General features: G+C 53.8%; 4 protein-coding genes across 4 annotated transcripts; 2 read left to right on the forward strand and 2 right to left on the reverse strand.

Annotated features, from left to right (window-relative positions):
* Positions 1–1,849: 1,849 nt before the first annotated feature.
* On the reverse strand, positions 1,850–2,734 carry PSV08DRAFT_171314 (SRF-type transcription factor (DNA-binding and dimerization domain)-domain-containing protein; the record flags this gene model as incomplete). The annotated part of the gene is made up of 3 exons (XM_014229468.1): positions 1,850–2,134; positions 2,204–2,338; positions 2,495–2,734. The coding sequence occupies 3 exons, from the start codon at positions 2,732–2,734 to the stop codon at positions 1,850–1,852; spliced, it is 660 nt and encodes a 219-aa protein (XP_014084943.1).
* Positions 2,735–5,154: 2,420 nt separating this feature from the next.
* Positions 5,155–6,501, forward strand: PSV08DRAFT_23182 (uncharacterized protein). Its single transcript, XM_014229466.2, has 3 exons — positions 5,155–5,546; positions 5,676–5,911; positions 6,000–6,501. The coding sequence occupies exons 1-3, from the start codon at positions 5,381–5,383 to the stop codon at positions 6,270–6,272; spliced, it is 675 nt and encodes a 224-aa protein (XP_014084941.1). The 5' UTR covers positions 5,155–5,380; the 3' UTR covers positions 6,273–6,501.
* A 1,997-nt stretch (positions 6,502–8,498) lies between these two features.
* PSV08DRAFT_383706 (uncharacterized protein) lies at positions 8,499–10,725 on the reverse strand. Its single transcript, XM_014229464.2, has 5 exons — positions 9,943–10,725; positions 9,843–9,895; positions 9,597–9,793; positions 9,392–9,548; positions 8,499–9,340 (listed from the first exon to the last, which is right to left on the reverse strand). Exons 1-5 carry the CDS (start codon positions 10,688–10,690, stop codon positions 8,639–8,641), a joined length of 1,857 nt encoding a protein of 618 aa, XP_014084939.1. The 5' UTR covers positions 10,691–10,725; the 3' UTR covers positions 8,499–8,638.
* A 1,352-nt stretch (positions 10,726–12,077) lies between these two features.
* Positions 12,078–17,369, forward strand: PSV08DRAFT_23205 (uncharacterized protein). Its single transcript, XM_014229463.2, has 5 exons — positions 12,078–12,370; positions 12,448–12,830; positions 12,904–15,831; positions 15,885–16,114; positions 16,165–17,369. The coding sequence occupies exons 1-5, from the start codon at positions 12,310–12,312 to the stop codon at positions 17,279–17,281; spliced, it is 4,719 nt and encodes a 1,572-aa protein (XP_014084938.1). The 5' UTR covers positions 12,078–12,309; the 3' UTR covers positions 17,282–17,369.
* The last annotated feature ends 97 nt before the right edge of the window (positions 17,370–17,466 follow it).

Below are 17,466 nucleotides of genomic sequence, written 5' to 3' on the forward strand. Positions count from 1 at the left end.
AATCGAGGTCTGTGTGTCACGTTTGGTACCCAGCCAAGGGCATTGGCTCTGCGGAATGCGGGGATCACTCGAAGAAGTAAAATGCTCTGCGACGGGACGAAGCCGGCATCCGAGCGGCAGAGTGACGCGTATCGTGGCACACAATCAATAAGTGGCCAGGATCTACACAATATGAACGCGTGAGATCCAGTCAAGTGTATGAGGCGAGCAGAGCTGGTGGGTCTGCGCAATCCATGCCCAGGCTTCCCCTCCCATGTCTTTGAGAAAATCGTTGGCTGTGAGCACCGTGGGCAGGTAAGGAAGAAAGACAACAAGGCGGGAGGCTTTTCTTGTCGCACTACAGTTACGCCGTGTGTATCTTTAAGTGGAGAGGTTCAGCGGAGCGGTCCGTCACTGTGGCCTTGCGGTAGCCGGCAGGGGAAAAAAAAGGTCAGCCCTATGGCGGCAGTAGTAGCCAGCGTCAATCAAAGACTTGTGGTCCGACACACGCCATGCTTCTGTCTCATCAAGCAGTTACCTTGTCTGGGTAGGTGCGTTATTCGAAAAAAAAAGAAAAGGACCAGGACCCTGATTTTGAGTATTGATAATCTTCGTCTGCGCACCCATAGGGCTTTTTCGTCATCCCCCAGAAGCCTTATTCGCCCGACTGTGGCGCTCTTTTGCATTCTCTCAAACACCCTCTTTATAGGTGCACAGCTCTTTGGTAAAGTTCCAAACTTGCCGGTGGCGGGAGCGCTCGCACCGGTGGGCTGCCTGTGTTCCCCGTACGTGTACACCGACATCGTGCCACCTGTGTACTCGTATTGAAGCAACAGGCAAAGATGATTGCTTCCCCAGTCCCCCATTTCAAATCTGTTCATGTAGCCGGGGTTTCCCAGTCGCCTCGAGTCCTCCTTGTGTATACATAGGGCTTCACAAAAAGTGATGCATTCGCGGGTGTAACGGAACCTCGAGGGCATTTTTCTGGGAATCTGTGTTATAAACGGACCGTAAAGGAAACCTTGGGCGAGTCGTGCACGAGATTAGAGGTAACGTTACATCCTCAGGCCTCGTGTCCCGAGTGTAGTTTGGCAACAATACTGTGGGGTGGGTAGAGCAGTAAGAGATAGTACGTATATGTGGTGTGTGTGTATGTGGTCACTAGTATTGAGTTTGTTGGGGCTACGTTGTGGATTCAAAAGGGTTGGTGAACAAACCCGACTGAGAAAAAAAAATAGGCAACCACATGATCAGATAGTACGGAGAGTTTGTTGTTGGGGCAATGGGCACGTCATCTTCTCCCAGAAAGGCAAGTATGGGACGACAAAACAGGAAGCAATGCCCAGACCAAACTAGGCTTACAGGGAAGTAGCGGCCCACGAATGGACGGGACAAAAAGTGAGAAGGTGGAGCATAGAGTGAATTATCGTACTGCATTCGACCCGATGCCATGGGCAGCGAGAGAGAGAGAGAGAGAGAGAGAGAGATCTGATCTAAACAGTACCTGCTAAATGAGACACCAAATGCTAGAGATGTCGAGGGTGACGGCAAAAGGAGATGAGAACAAAGAAAACACCACACCACGCCAATATCCGCGTAAGGACATACAGTCGTCCGACAAGTGCAACTGCATTTCTCTCCAACATTGCGTGCCCACATGACATCGTGCCACTGCTGCTGCTGCTACTACACTGCTTGCTACCGCCATTGTAATGCGAAATTCCGCATCTTCGTACACCGGCGCGACCGCTCGCCGAGCGACACCGTGATTACTTTTTTGCCATTATGTGGGTATCCATATCCAGTTACTATGCGCCTTGCGAGGAGTTGACCTGCTACCGAACGGGTAGAAGTATACATGTATTAACGTCTAGCCCAGCTTCTGGTCCTGGGGGTAGTGACCTCCAGGATGGCGGGGCATGCCCTGTTGCGCCATGGGGTACTGGTTTGACTGCTGCTGCTGCTGTTGCAGATAGCTCTGGTAGTGCAGAGCAGCCTCTGGGGTCATGTAGGCTTGGGGCATGGCCTGGTTGTTGGGGGGCATGCGGGGCTGGCCTGGTGGCACTTGAGCATGGTTGTCCTCGGGCGACTCGACCGTGTCGTTGTCGACGCCGTTTGCATCACCACTTGAGGGCTCTGGGGCATTAAGGCAGGCCTGCGGGGTGTGGTTAGCAATGGGATGCGAAAAGGGATTGGGTTGAAAGGAGAACAGAGCAAGCCTTACCTGGATGAGGTTCTTGCCCTCGGGCTTGGTGACTAGCGGTTGCAGCTTGGGTGTGGTAAACGTGTAGACAAGACCCGTCTCCGAGACGACGAGCAGTAGGACTTGGGTGCCAGTGAGAACGGATAATTCGTAGGCCTGCGAGGATTAGCCGCGGTCAGCAAGGGAAGGGCGTCTTCTTCTTGGTTGCGCCAGTGGGGAGTAAGTAGTAGGTGGATGCGTGTGCAGAATGGGTTCGCGCGGCGCGCACAGGGACAAGAAAAAAACGGGCGGTTTTGACGACCAAAAACGTACCTTCTTCATGATACCAGCCTTGCGCTTGGAAAAGGTAATATGCCGACGCGACTTGTCCTGGATGAACTTGATTTCAATCTTTCTTCGCTCGCGGCCGGGCTTGTCGTCGTCGTCATCGTCGTCGTCGGCAGCGGCGCGCGCACGCTTGACGCCGCGGTTCTCCATGCCGAGAGAGCCACTTCCGTCGTCGTGGACGGACGGCGACGCGTTCTGATCGTGCTCGGTGATTTCGCTGGCCATGGTGGTTGTCGAGGACGGCAGTGTGTTGGTGGTTACCGGCAGTGTTTGGCGGACGAGGGCCCTAAACTGGATGCGGCGGAGTGTGGGGAGTTGGCAGGCGTTCTTGCGTGGTTTGGGCGGGCTGGCAAAATGTTACAGAACGAACTGCAGACAGGTTGAGTTTGGTTAGACTCAAAGGTTGACCTCAATAGGAAAAGGAAGCGCGGCCTGTTAAAAGATCGGGCGCTGGTCCCTATGTGATGGCGCAGCAGGAAATGGCAAGGAAGGGTGCGCGGGGAGGGCACGCTCGGTCGCACGGTGCTGCCGGCGGAAAGCGCTAATTACTCGGCGAGCCGTGCGGCAGGGAGTGGCTGGGGGGGTGTGCCAGCCAGCGTGACCACACTGACCTGCGCGACCGGGGGTGCGAGGGGGGCCAGGCAGGCAGGCAGACCAGGCCAAGGGAAAGAGGGAAGGGTAGGGGTGACGGTTCGTGACGGAAAGTACGCACCTCGTTGTGTGACCTTTTTTTTTTTGCTTTTCGGTGCTTTTTGGTCCTGCTCCTCTTTTTTGCAGTTGCTGGCCGGGCGTGTTGCTTTTCACGCGCGCCGTTGGGGGGACGGAGGTGGATGGTGTGTGTGTGGAGAGAGAGAGTGGCAAGTAGAATGGGCGGGCGCGTGTGGTTCTCGTGACCCTGCCTTTTCGCTGTGGGGTGGGGGAGCTGGGCCGCGGTATGCCAGGCGCGGACACGCAGGGACAGAAAAGAGAGGTGCAGCGTCGAGGTGTTAGGTATAGCCCGCGAGCTGTCTTGAGAAGGAAAGGGACGAACGGGATTGGGAATGAAACGGCGGGAGTGGTCAAGTATTTCTCTGGACGGCTGCTTTGGCTGCTTTGGTGCGGGCAGGCCGTCAACTACCCACTGGCAACTGGGGGCGGATGCCGCTTGAGCGCGACCCTGGTCACTGCTCTGAATCGCAGATCGGAACAGGAATCGCTGCCCTGGTGGCGGGCTGGCTGCAAACGCGACCAGCGGGCAGCGGGCAGCGTGCTGGTGTTGTTGTATCCATGGCCGCCATGACCACGGCCGTCGCCATGGCTTCCTACACAAGTGTCTTTGTCGACGAGCGGGCAGCGGGCAGGCAGAGGGACAGTACGGGCGTCTGGACCAGCTGGACCTGTCAGGTCGCTTTTGGGGATGAACAGCAACGGCCCTCCCACACAAAAACAGCGCCGCCCGTGAGGCCGAGGGCGGCGCTAGACGCCAGCTGGGCACGGCCCGGGACTTGCAACGCCCGCCATTGGCTGCACACGGGCGCTAGTCCCGCTCAAGTCAGATTGACGGTCAACTGGTGAATGTCGCTTGCCCACCCTCGGGTCGGCCTATACTTGCAAGACACTCACAGACACACCACGCACGGCTTACTCACCTAACTACGCTCGACTGTCTGCCTAGGGCCTGTATGAGAGAGAGTGTCGCTGTCGGGACTAGGTGGCCAGAGAGGCCGTCGTTGGCCACACGGTGAGCATTAGCACCACGGCCTACCTACACGACTACATACACTACCCGCGGCCATGCATGCCACCTGCCTGTCTGCCTACCTCCCTACCTACCTAAACCCCCGAATGCCATGTGCCAGCCCTTGTGCATGCAGACCCATCCATCATCCATCGCCTCCCTTGACGACAGCTGCCACCGACTGCCACGGCGGCCGACACTTTGCTTGGTGCAGTCCAACGTCCCGAGGCGGCCCTGTGTTTGGACGGTGCAGGTGCTTGGTGGGCCCCCCCTCGACTGGGAAGCCGCGGCCTGCATCGCTGGGCAAGCACCACCCTTAGCCTCCTTCCCCGTGCGGTCTCGTTTCGCCAGCTGCCCGGTCTAGCCTTCCTCGCCCTCCTGCACTGTTGGTGGCGCCTGCCGCCTGCACATTTCCCACCCGCCAGCCCTCGACAAGCCATCCGTCACCCGCTTCGCTTTGCTTTGCTTTGCTTCGCTTCACTCGTACCCACGTGACCCCCCCCAAACACTACTGCCGCCCATCCATTCATACATCCATTCTTACCGTACTTACATACACCATATACTTCATACTTCATACATACGCAAACCATCACGTCGCATCACTCTCCCACCTCTCCATGAGAATTCGCTTGCTCTACTCCCCTTCTGTGGCCGCACCGATGTCGCAAGCGCCAAAACATCGAACCACAATGCCCGTTCTGGCGCTCTCATTGGCCCCACGCTCTTGCTTCCAACACTACTGAAACCTCACACGCATCGTCATGTCTGCAAACTGCAACACAACCCCTCGCAGAGCCTCTTAACGCTCGCCCTTAACACCCCATAATGCCGTGAGACTTGTCTTTTCTGTTTGTGACGCCACTTTTTTTTTGGGCTTGCTTGCGTGCGTGCTTTGCTGGTCGTGCTTTCTCTCCCCCCCCCCCTTCTCTTCTCCCCTTCGTCCTCTTTTCTTACCATCTAATCTTCTTTTACCCTGTCACTCACTCACTCGCTCGACGCAGTGGTTAGCCATCACCGAGTACGCCGGACGAACTCTCTTCCCTTCTCTGTTCCTATTTTCTCTTCTTCTTTTTTGTTTTGTTTCTTTCAGAGTCTTTGCCAACTTTCAACTCTTCCCGCTTCTTGTTTGACCGTATCCAAAATCCGTCAAGATGCCGACCAAGTTGATGATGACGTTTGTGGGCGTCGACTTGCTCTTTGCCGGCTGTGGAGGGTTGTTGCTGGGCTTCTCCCTCCTCTCTGAGCAATCGATGCGTGCCAGTCCTACCGTCGATAATGTCACGAAGAACTTGCTGCTTGGACAGTGTCCCTTGACAGGTACGACGACAGATCCTATTGAACACCCAATGTGACATTTTTGATATATGGACCTATCAATCTTGAAACTACTACCACTGCTACCATAACATCATCGTCATCATCATCAAACTAACAACGTGTTTCCAGCCGGCGTTGTCAACGCCATCTTCGTCTTCGTCACTTTCCTCCTCTCCCTCCCCGGCCTCTTCCTGCCCAACAACCGAGGCTGGCTCCGCATCCAAGGCTGGCTCGTCGTCGTCTGCGCCACCTTTACGCTCGGCCTCGGTGTCGCCATCTGGATCGAAACCCTCGAGACGCGTAGGAACCTCAGTGCCCTCTGGGGAGGCGAGTCTCCTCTTATCCAGTCTCTGTTGCAGCAACGTGTAAGTTTTTTTTTGGTTTTCAAATTGATTTGATATATACACATGTACATGTACATGGATGGGGAGTTATGACTAACGCCACATATAGTTCGACTGCTGTGGCTACGTAAACTCAACCACCCCACCCTTTGTCCAAGACAGCACCTGCCAAAACACGCTCGTTGCCGCGCAAAAGGGCGGCTGCATCGGCAAATTCTCTTCTTTTGCAAACAGGTACCTCGATCAGATCTTCACGGCTGCTTTTGGTATCGTCGGCGTCGATGTCGTTCTTGTCCTGTGCATTGCCATGGTGCTCAAGTACCGTATGGAGCAGGAGCGCTACAGGCATATCGATGAAAAGAATGGACTTGGTGGATTGTAAGGTGGAGTAGATGGTGGGGTTAGGGAAGAGAGAGAGAGGGGGGGTTGAAGGGTGAAAGATGAGGGAGGTGAGGAGAAAGAGAAGGTGAGAGACGGTTCTGGGAGGGGACATCTTACCATTCCTTCATTCCTTATTCTTCTTCTTTTTTTCCTTCCTCCCTTTAACCCTTCAGTCCTTTTTTTTCCTCTCTCTCTCTCTTCCTTCCTAGATGATGTAAATCGTGGGGGGGGGGGGGGCAGTCAGCGAGGGAAGCATTAATACAAAAAAACAGTGTCTCAGCAGCGCTGAACAAACATCTTCGGGGGTTTTTAAGTATCATATTCTTCGTTTCTTTTTTTTCTCTGTCTTGTAAACGTCGTCGATCGTCTGTTTTTTTTTTCTTACTTTTTTTTCCCAGATAGATATGGCTGTGCTGAGCTTACGTAGCGTTTACTCTCTTTTTTTTCGTTGTACATAAAAAAAAGACTAATAATCAGAGTTTTTTGTTTGGTACTAAATTCGTTGCAATACGGCGACCCTTTTCTGATGGAGAAAGGTGTCTTTTGTTTTGCTCAGGACTAGTACAAATAATATATATCTGTGTGGTAACTAATGGTTAATGTGTATTTATTTATTAAATTTATGGCTTCTCAGTTATGGATGTGGAAAACTCCAGCTGTGTTTCCATTCTGTTCTCTTGTCTTCATTTTTTCTCTCTCTCTCTATATCTCTCCCGTTTATTTTCTATACTGTTTTTTTCTCTCTTCTAATTGGACGCATGCATATGGTGCTATGTACATCGCCATTCTCAAGTTTATTATTCCAAGTGACGTGAGTCCTTTTACATTTCTCTCTCTCTCTCCCACACACTCATAATTTGGGACGTATGAAAAAAAATATAAATATTGTTTTTAGTAATTGCTACCCGAGAAAAATCTTCCGGGAAACAACAACGCATTCTAGCATGATTACTTTCTTCTTCTTCTTCTTCTTCTTCTTCTTCTTCTTCTTGAAGTTGTGTAATTTGCGAGGAAAACGAGAAAAGAAGAGTAGAATGAGTATCAACTCTAAACCCTTGTTCAAGTGAACAGTATCATCAGATTTCATAATGTTGTTCTCACTTTTTTTTTCCATGTAGTATTATCCATTCGCAATTCAAGAAAACACCCGATTTAACAACCACCAAAAATGCACAAGAAACATTCTACACCCCCACCTATCCAGAAAAAGGGCCAAATCCATTTCACATGTCACCGAACTTATCAGGCCCCCTTCTAATATTCCAGCCCAACACGGCCGTTCTTTCTCACTTTCAAAACCGGACAAGTCATCTCGGAGAGTCAGAGAGAGAGAGGGGTGAGTTGTTACAGAGCCGCGTGTCGGTACTCGAAACCTCGCTCGCTCCCTTACTCCAATATCCCGCCGCCGCCGCCTCACCTCTCCTTCCCCCCACCCTACATGCCGTTATTCTGGCTGTTGCGCACAGGAGCGCAAAAAGAACCGTGCGTAGAAAACCAAGAAAGGAACCAAGATATCCCATGCCTGTCTCTTATTACAGGGCTGTTAATCCCCCCCTAAAAAAAGTTGCATGGGGGAAGGCATAATCAATAGTTTTAAGCAATACACAGAAAATACGAGAGGGAACATTATGGGCTTTCCCATGTGATGGAATTGAGAGTCAGTCAATGCGGACAAGCGTGGCTTACTTTTTTTTTCAGGGTACAACGGGAACTAAAGCAACGCAAACCCCCACTCACGACGACTGACCAGTAACTTAGCTTGCATGAACAAGTCCGCCGTCTCGCAGCAAGCCCCCCCCCCCATGCAGCGTGACAGGAGACAGGCGACAGGCGACAGGCGGACAAAGGACGAGCTTGAACATTTTTGGGAGGTGAGGACTAGAGCGGTGCATGTGCGAGGGCAAAGTGGGGTTTCATCTGCCTGTCTGCAGATATTGGCTTGCCGTCGTAGCTTGGACGCGACCAAGCGAAGGGGTCGACGTTTGAAAGAGATTCCTTTTCAGGCAGCGGTTGAAGCCTCGTCTCTCTTTCTAGACCGCCTTGGCAATTTCGCCCAAAGGAAATCACGGCTTGCGTGCATGAAATGAGCGTCGAAAATCGTTGCAACTTTTGATGAGAGTGGCTCGGGCGACGCGGGGATGCGACACGGACCTGCTCCTGCAGATCCCCCTGAGAGCGTTGCGTGGAACCCAACCATGCCAAGCACTGAGCCGACGACGGTGGGAATTGCTTCTGATTGAGGAGTGACAGGGGTTGCTGCCATCATGGCGCAACTTGTGTGAACGAGGTTTGATTGTTGGTCATGGCTGACGGCATACTTTGGGAACATGGGGTCTGGGAGCAGCATCCCCCAACAGCGAGCTATGTTCAAGTCTGCGTGGCATCGACCAGGTCAAGATCAGAGTCCTCACTCTGCTTGAAGATACCCCGCGATGGCTTGTGTGTCTTTTTGAAAAACTTGCTGAGCCGGAGCTGGCTGTCTTCCTCGTCGCTCCCAAAAACGTCGTGAATCTTCTTGCCGCCTATTCGCGACGAATGCTCCAATCGTGAGCACATTTGCTCTACAGAGTTTTTGGTTTCTAGAATGGCAATGTCCACTACCGCGCCAGCTTCGACAATAGAATTACCTAGGAGCTTGATTTGTTGCGCAAGTGCATCGATCTGCTCGTTAAACTGCCTAACCTCTGACGAAGCCGGCACTGGAGCTTGAACTGGGGAAGAGCCTGCTTCGGATGGTGCTGAACTTGACAACGGCTGGTACGGGACAGCCAACAGGCCTGGTCCAATGGCGACGTCGAGAAGGGCTAGCCGGGCGGCGAGGTGGCCATAGTCAGTATTCTTGTTTATGAAGAAGTCGGGTGATTTTGCAATGTGGTCAAGTACAAGGTCATGTGCCTTGCCATCCACAAGAGACGTGCTGACTGGTGTGGGGTGAAGCAGGAACGAAAGAGCCAGATGGCGCTGCAGGTATGCGGTCAATGGACACTTTGCTGGCAAGGCGCAGGTCAGGTTTCTCTGTAACACGGGATGGGTGATTTTGGTCAGTAGCTGGGGTATCATTGTGTTGAGCTGGGAGGCGATTAGAAACGGTACATCGTCTTGTGGAGGAGGGCCTCGTACGCCTGATATCAGCTTGTTGTTGTCGGCGAAGTTGCAGATGATGACTTCCATGGCGTCTTGTACAGCATGCAGTATGTCAAAGTCTGCGGTGACACGGGTATCCAAGCATACGTGACATAGTAGATATAATGCGTGACTGCGCGTGGCTGTTTGTAACCTGCGGGCGTCAGCGATAGTACGTTTTGTCAGAACCTCTTGTGCCTACCATGGTGCGGCTCGTGTAAGGAGTCTAGTGATTTGCTTCAAAAATGGCGGGACGAATGTTTTGATTTCAGATTGTGGGACGGATAGCGGAAGTAGCTGAGTGTTGGCCTCGAGCTGCGTGATATTGGTGCCTATGGTTTTGAATATGGCGTCGAGTCTTTTTGAGTCGAGCAGGCCATGGAGACGGTCATGGTGAGCCTGGCGAATGTCAGAAGTTGTTTTGCATTGGACATGGGTAAGACGCCACCTCGAGGATTTCAAGGTACTTGCAATTAAGCGCCTCATTCTGGTTGTAACAAACTGCAAGGATTAGTTGAGCAAAAAGAATAATGAGGCGGTGCGCGTACTTTGATCAATCATCCAGGAGGCCAGCTCTTTGGGAAGATTTTGGACACGGAAAATGTGTTGTGCAAGGCCGGCCATGAATGCCTGATCTCTGGTGTCGGGCCGCTGAAAGGTTGAAGCCCACCGACGCTGGGGAAGGAGATTGACGGGGAACTTTTTCTGCACGGGGACTGTGTCTACGTCATGTTCAAAAAAGTAAAAGACGGATTCCATTTGCGTAGCGTTTGTTCTCTGCATGGCTTGGAGGAGCCGATGGGCTTTGTGGGGGTCATCGTCGTCATCTTGCACGGCCTGGCCGAGTGTTTCCTCGTTGATGGTGATTCGCGTGGTCACTGGCTCTTGGACCGCCTTGTTGAGCACGGCTTTGTGCTCCTGAATCTTGCGCTCCGTCTCGAGGTTCTTCTGGGCCGTCTGCACTAGGGCGTCGAACTTTCTCTTATCGTCCCTGGCCTTCTTGGTGGGTATGCGTAGCCCGTCGTTGTCGTTGTCGGAGGTGCGCTTGTACCGGGTGGTGATTGTGGCTGTCTTTGGGGGGCTGGGCTTTGGGGCGGTGATGCCAAAGTCGAGATCGGGCAGCGAGTCGTCGTCAGAGTCTGAATTGAGCACGACCTCTGTGCCATTGTCGGTAACGCGCCTGGTGGTGGTGTGTGGGACTGGGGCTCTCTGCGATGGTGGTGCGGGGGCGTGTGTATTTGGTTGCGGCGGGGCAGGGGAGAAGAAGTCGCGGATGCTTTTCTTGTGCGGCTTCATGGCTTCATGGCTTGTGGGGTTGTATGTGGTGGCTGGTGGTGTATGGCTCCATGGCGGGGTGCAGTCGAGAGGCGGCGTCACGCGTCTGGCGGGCAGCCGGCTCTGGCACGGTATCACGTGACGAGCCCACTGCTTACCACCAGCAATGTGGACTACGATGGACGTCGGGGGCGGTGGGCGCGGTCGACCGAGGCCGAGACGCTAACCCGATTTGGGCATTGACGACATAGACTGGCCGGGCTGGCGCCTCAGCCGACATCCGTGCCAGTATGGTCGCTGTTTGGCGCACACATGGTTTGGCAGCCAACGTCGCAGGCTGTCTGCGTTCCGGGCTGGTGGGCTGGGCTGGGGCTGAAAACAAGGCTGTTTGGAGGGGCTTGGGTGATGACGGGGTGCTACAGAGGGAGTGCAGAGAGAGCAAGAGGATGCTATTTGCGGATCAGTGTGCAACGGCGAGGGCGAGCAGCAGCACAGACGGACTCGGACCCGACCATCTCCCGCCTCACCCAGATGCAGAGCCTCGAGTGGAGTCGGGGAACACAAGGGACAAATAAAGGGCGAAAAGTGACGCGCGACGTGGTGGCTGTCGGCCGTCAGCCAACCAGGGCGGTGCTGACTGAGACGGCGCATGCTGATGGCATGGCTGACTTTTGGTCCATGGCTTTGCAGCAGTGTACTGTGTATGGTGCATATCGATATTGCACCTGGATAATGCACTTTGCGCACAGCCGTGGGCTTACTCGAGACCATGGCGGCGGCGCGGCCACGGCTACTAAATACACACACTCGTCCCATTGCGGCCGTCTGGCTAAGACGGGCCACGCGTCACCAAATGCCATGGCCTGCCGGCCGTCGTTGGTACGCGTGCTGCGGACGGTCAGGTCGCAGGGCGGACCTCCGGAAACAAGAGGCGACGTAGCGCCGCTCGTCGACTTGGGCGAGCCCGTGGCGGCCGGCCGAGCAAGAGCATGGGGCGTGTGCTTCCCTTCCCTTCCCTTCCCGCATCGCTGCCGGAGGAGCTGCGGTGCGCGTATGTAAGCAGTCAGCAAAGCAAAAGCCCAAAGCAGAGCACACACACACACACAAGACAGCCAAGCCAGCGCAAAGCAACACTCCCCGTCAAGGGTCTGGCAAAGCAACAATACCGTACTTGGGCCCTCTGCCCCCGTTTCCCCTCCTGCTTGCCTGCTGGCTTGCCCTGCATCTTGTCAGTCGCTGCCGTCCACGTCGCCCTCGCTGTCGCCATTGCATCGTATTGAATCATTCCCATTGCGGCACAGCCGCATAATCGCTCTCCGGCTGCGCGCCGCGCCCAGCCTAAACTACCGTTTGGTCTCTGTAACCGCTGTTTCTCGTCCGCCGGCTTCTAATATCCGCGCCCGTCAACCACCCATCTGTTCTCACCCTCCCGCCACAACAACAACCACCACCACCACCACACCTACCACACCTACCACAACCACTCGATCGCCCGCCCGTCCACCACCACATGTACTGAACCCTTCGTCACGCCCACCTCCCGTGCACTGCTCGAATTGGCTTGCACCACCGCGTAGAGCCTTTCTGGCTCAGGCTGCCGCCTCCCCTGCCGTTCCGCAGCTCCCCCGACGACAAGCACCATGCCGCTGCAAAACGAGCCCGACGAGACCGAGGTCTCGCATCCCCAGAAGCGCATCCGATGTGAGTCGCCTGCTTGCTCTTGAACCCGCTGCTTACCGCCTGCGCCCGGCTGCGACTTGTGCTGACACTGCTTGTAGGGGCCACACATCGCGCGACGGGCACAAAAGCCGCCATCAAGCGCAACTCTCTCAAAGAACGCCTGCACCGGCGCATAGGCTCGGGAGGAGAGAAGCGATATTCGCTCGGCAAGGAAGACGGTTCCCAGCACGGCGACCAGTCGGTCGAGGGTTCAGATGACGTCGAGCCCGAAGTGGACGACAACGAAGGAGGTCGCAAAGTCTACTTCAACGTACCCTTGCCCCAGAGTGCGCGCGACGAAGAAGGACACCCCCTCGAATCCTACGCCCGCAACAAGATAAGAACCGCCAAATACACGCCTCTCAGTTTCGTGCCAAAGAATCTGTGGTTCCAGTTCCACAACATTGCCAATGTCTACTTCTTGTTCATCATCATTCTGGGTGTATGTCTTCGCCCGCCCGCCCGCCCGCCCCGCCCATTCATCTCTACCCAAAACTGACCCCAACCCCTTCTAGATCTTCTCCATCTTCGGTGCCTCGAACCCAGCGCTTAACGCAGTGCCCCTCATTGTCATTCTCGTCGTAACCGCCATTAAGGATGCCGTTGAGGATTGGCGCAGAACCGTCCTCGACATGGAGCTGAACAACGCCCCAGTCCACCGACTTGTCGACTTCAACAATGTCAACACGGCCGAAGACTCGATATCGCTATGGCGCAGGATCAAGAAGGCGACAACAAAGAGCATCATCACAACCTGGCGGCTAATCAAGGGCGTCAAAGGTGGAAAGGGAAAGCAGGGCAGCGATGGGGCCGTCGACGTCACCCGCTCTTCAATCGATACTCGCCGAGCCTCGGTCATGTCGCACAACGAGTCGTACCTAGGAAACGAAGGCGACATTCAAATGACACCAGTCCCTTCGCCTCTACCCGGACAGTCCCCTACCCAGTCCCCATCTTGGCCTCTAGGACCCGGAGAGAACGACAAGATTCGCGGTGCTGACTCGAAACCCGAGACTACACAAAAGTTTTGGGGCAGCGTGTTAAACCCTTACAAGTCTGTCCCTGAAAAGGCCCGCTTCAAAAAGGACGCGTGGAAGAACGTCCAGGTTGGCGATTTTGTGCGTCTATACAACAACGAAGAAATCCCCGCCGACGTCATCGTCCTTTCCACATCTTCCGACGACGGCGCCTGCTATGTCGAAACTAAGAATCTGGACGGCGAAACGAATCTCAAGGTGCGCAGCGCACTGCACTGTACCCGCGATGTAAAGCATGCTCGACACTGCGAACGCGCCGAATTCGTCATCGAGAGCGAAGGCCCCCACTCGAACCTCTATTCATACAGCGCAGCCATCCGGTGGCAGCAACACAACACAAAGGACCCCGAGGCACAGCCCTACGAAATGGTCGAGCCCATCTCCATCAACAATCTGGTCCTCCGTGGATGTCAATTGCGAAACACTGAGTGGATTCTGGGAGTAGTCATCTTCACCGGCGACGAGAGCAAGATCATGATCAACTCTGGAATCACGCCTAGCAAGCGAGCCCGTATCTCAAAAGAACTTAATTGGAACGTTGTGTACAACTTCTTCATCTTGGCCGCCATGTGTCTGGTGTCTGGAATTGTGCTTGGAGTTTCGTGGGCTCGTAACGACACTTCGCACTCCGTCTTCGAGTATGGCTCATACGGAGGCGCCCCTGCCACTGACGGTGTCATTGCCTTCTGGGCTGGTGTCATTCTCTTCCAAAACTTGGTCCCTATTTCTCTCTACATTACGTTGGAAATCATCCGAACACTCCAGGCCCTCTTCATCTACAGCGACATCAACATGTACTACGAAAAGCTCGACTACCCCTGTACTCCCAAATCTTGGAACATCTCCGATGATGTCGGACAAATCGAATACATCTTCTCGGACAAGACGGGAACTCTTACTCAGAACGTCATGGAGTTCAAGAAGGCAACCGTCAACGGTGTTCCCTATGGAGAGGCCTACACCGAGGCCCAGGCCGGAATGCAGCGAAGACAAGGCATCGATGTCGAGGTGGAAGGCGCAAAGGCTCGTGATCAGATTGCAAGGGATCGTGCGCGCATGCTCGAGGGTATCCGGAAGATGCACGACAACCCTTATCTGTGGGACGACGACCTGACTTTTGTTGCGCCCGACTTCATTGACGATCTACGCGGAGATGCCGGAATGGAACAGAAGAGGGCCAATGAGGAATTCATGCTTGCTTTGGCTCTTTGCCACACCGTCGTCACCGAACGCACCCCTGGCGACCCACCCAAGATTGAGTTCAAGGCCCAATCACCCGACGAAGCTGCACTTGTTGCCACTGCTCGTGATGTTGGATTCACATTTGTCGGCCGCGAAGACGACAATCTAATTTTGAACGTCTTGGGACAGGAGCGCAGGTACCAGGTTCTCAACACTCTCGAATTCAACTCCAGCAGGAAGCGCATGAGCGCAATCATCAGGATGCCTGACGGCAAGATTATCCTCTTCTGCAAGGGTGCTGACAGCATGATCTACTCGCGATTGATTCCTAATGAGCAACGACAGCTTCGCGCCGATACTGGAGAGCACCTGGAAATGTTTGCACGCGAGGGACTTCGAACACTTTGCATTGCCCAGAGAGAAATCTCTGAAGAAGAGTACCAAGAGTGGAGCAAGGACTACGACATTGCTGCCAACGCCATCCAGGGACGTGAGGACAAGTTGGAAGAAGTGTCTGACCGCATCGAAAACCACCTTTGGCTACTAGGAGGAACCGCTATTGAGGACCGACTTCAGGACGGTGTACCAGAGTCCATCTCGCTTCTCGGTCAGGCAGGTATCAAGCTCTGGGTCCTGACTGGTGACAAGGTAGAGACGGCCATCAACATTGGTTTCTCGTGCAACCTGCTCGACAACGACATGGATCTTATTATTCTCAAGGTCACAGATGATACCATTGCATCCGTGGAAGCTCAGCTTGACGAAAAGCTCAAAATCTTTGGTCTCGAGGGTTCTGAGGAGGAGTTGGCTGCCGCTCAAAACGACCACGAACCGCCTCCACCCACACATGCCATCATCATCGATGGAGACACGCTCAAGCTGGCTTTGGACGAGTCCGTCAAGAGAAAGTTCCTTTTGCTCTGCAGGAGATGTCGATCTGTCCTGTGCTGCAGAGTCAGTCCCAGTCAAAAGGCGGCTGTTGTCAACATGGTCAAGACCGGACTGGATTGTCTTACTCTTGCCATTGGAGATGGTGCCAACGACGTTGCCATGATTCAAGAGGCACACGTTGGTGTCGGTATCGCCGGTGTTGAGGGTCGCGCGGCCGTCATGTCTTCGGATTACGCGATTGGTCAGTTCCGCTTCTTGACCCGCCTTGTGCTTGTTCATGGCAGATGGTCGTACCGCAGACTTGCGGAGACCATTGCCAACTTTTTCTACAAAGTGAGTCGTTTTCTCATCATTGCCAGTTTTGCTTATGCGCTAACATTCAATAGAACATTGTTTGGACTTTTTCTCTCTTCTGGTACCAAATCTACACCAACTTCGACAGCCAGTATATTTTCGACTACACATACATCATCTTCTTTAACTTGGCGTTTACCTCACTCCCTGTTATTGTCATGGGTGTTTTGGATCAGGATGTCAACGACAAGGTGTCTCTGGCTGTTCCACAACTATATCGCCGTGGTATTGAACGCAAGGAGTGGACGCAACCAAAGTTTTGGTAAGTGTGATGCTTCAGAACCACTTGAAAATTCTCTAACGTATTCGTAGGGCGTACATGGTTGATGGTATCTATCAATCCGCCATTGCTTTCTTCTTCCTCTACGAGATATTCGAGCCTGCAACTTTTGCGACCTCGAACGGCTTGGACATTGCCGAGTACCGACGCATGGGTATCTATGCCGCTACCACTGCCGTCTGTGCCGCCAACATTTACGTTTTGTACAACACTTACCGATGGGATTGGTTAATGGTCCTCATCGTAGTCATCAGTACCCTCTTCGTTTGGCTCTGGACTGGCGCCTATACCTCCTTTACTGCCAGTCAACAGTTCTACAAGGCCGGAGCCGAAGTCTACGGAAACCTCAATTTCTGGGCATATGTTCTGTGTGCTACCACGGCTTGTTTGCTTCCCCGTTTTATCTTCAAAGCCACGCAGAAGATGTACTTTCCGTTGGATGCCGACATTATTCGAGAGCAAGTCAAGCAAGGCAAATTCGACTATCTTAAAGAATCCACTTCATTCATTCCTCCACCACCAGAGAAGGTCGCTTCTTCACAAGACTCGAGCATCCCAGAAGCCGATCCTTCCAAATACACGGCCGCGAATGCTACGCCTACTGACGAAGATTTACGACCCATATACCCACCTTCAGTTGCGCCCACGGCCACGACGCACAACGCAAGAAGCCAAAATGGCAGCAACAGCACAGACTATACCTTCCGTCGCTCCATGGAAGGCCTCCCACCAGCGCCCACTTCAGACGGTCCTCCACTCAACCCCCGCATGTCGACTGAATGTCGTGTGCGACCGAGCTACGACCGTGCGCGCATGTCGATGGACCGTGTGCGCCCTAGTTTCGAGCAGAGTAACGATTTTACGTCGGCAGCCATGCTGACGAGACTCGAGTCGTCACACAGCCGAAACAGCATGCAGGGCAACCGGACCAGCTACCAGGCCGCAAATGGCGCCAACTCACAACCGGCCGTCATGAGCCGGTTGCGCAACGCCATACGAAGAGCAACGATTACGCGTGAAGAGCTGCCCGAGCATCTCCGACAATATCAGCAACAACAGCAACAACCAAACGGCGAGGATGTACCAGACGTACCGCCAGTACCCAAATCGCCAGTGCCCAAGTCGCCTCCTGCGAGCCCGCCCAGGTAGTCCCTGTGGCGGTTGGTTGTTTTGAAACGAAAACCGCGCGTGCGGGAGGGGGATTTGGGTTAAGGAACTTTTTTAAAAATGTTAATGTTTTGTGCTTGGGGGCCTCTCTTTGGAAAAAAAGGGGGTCTTTTTTGGAACAAGAAGCAGAAAGAGAAATTAAAGCGATACAAAGGGAAATGAATGAA

The sequence above is a fragment of the Bipolaris maydis genome (assembly GCF_028858645.1).
Source record: "Bipolaris maydis strain C4 unplaced genomic scaffold PSV08scaffold_2, whole genome shotgun sequence".
Lineage (NCBI taxonomy): Eukaryota > Fungi > Ascomycota > Dothideomycetes > Pleosporales > Pleosporaceae > Bipolaris > Bipolaris maydis.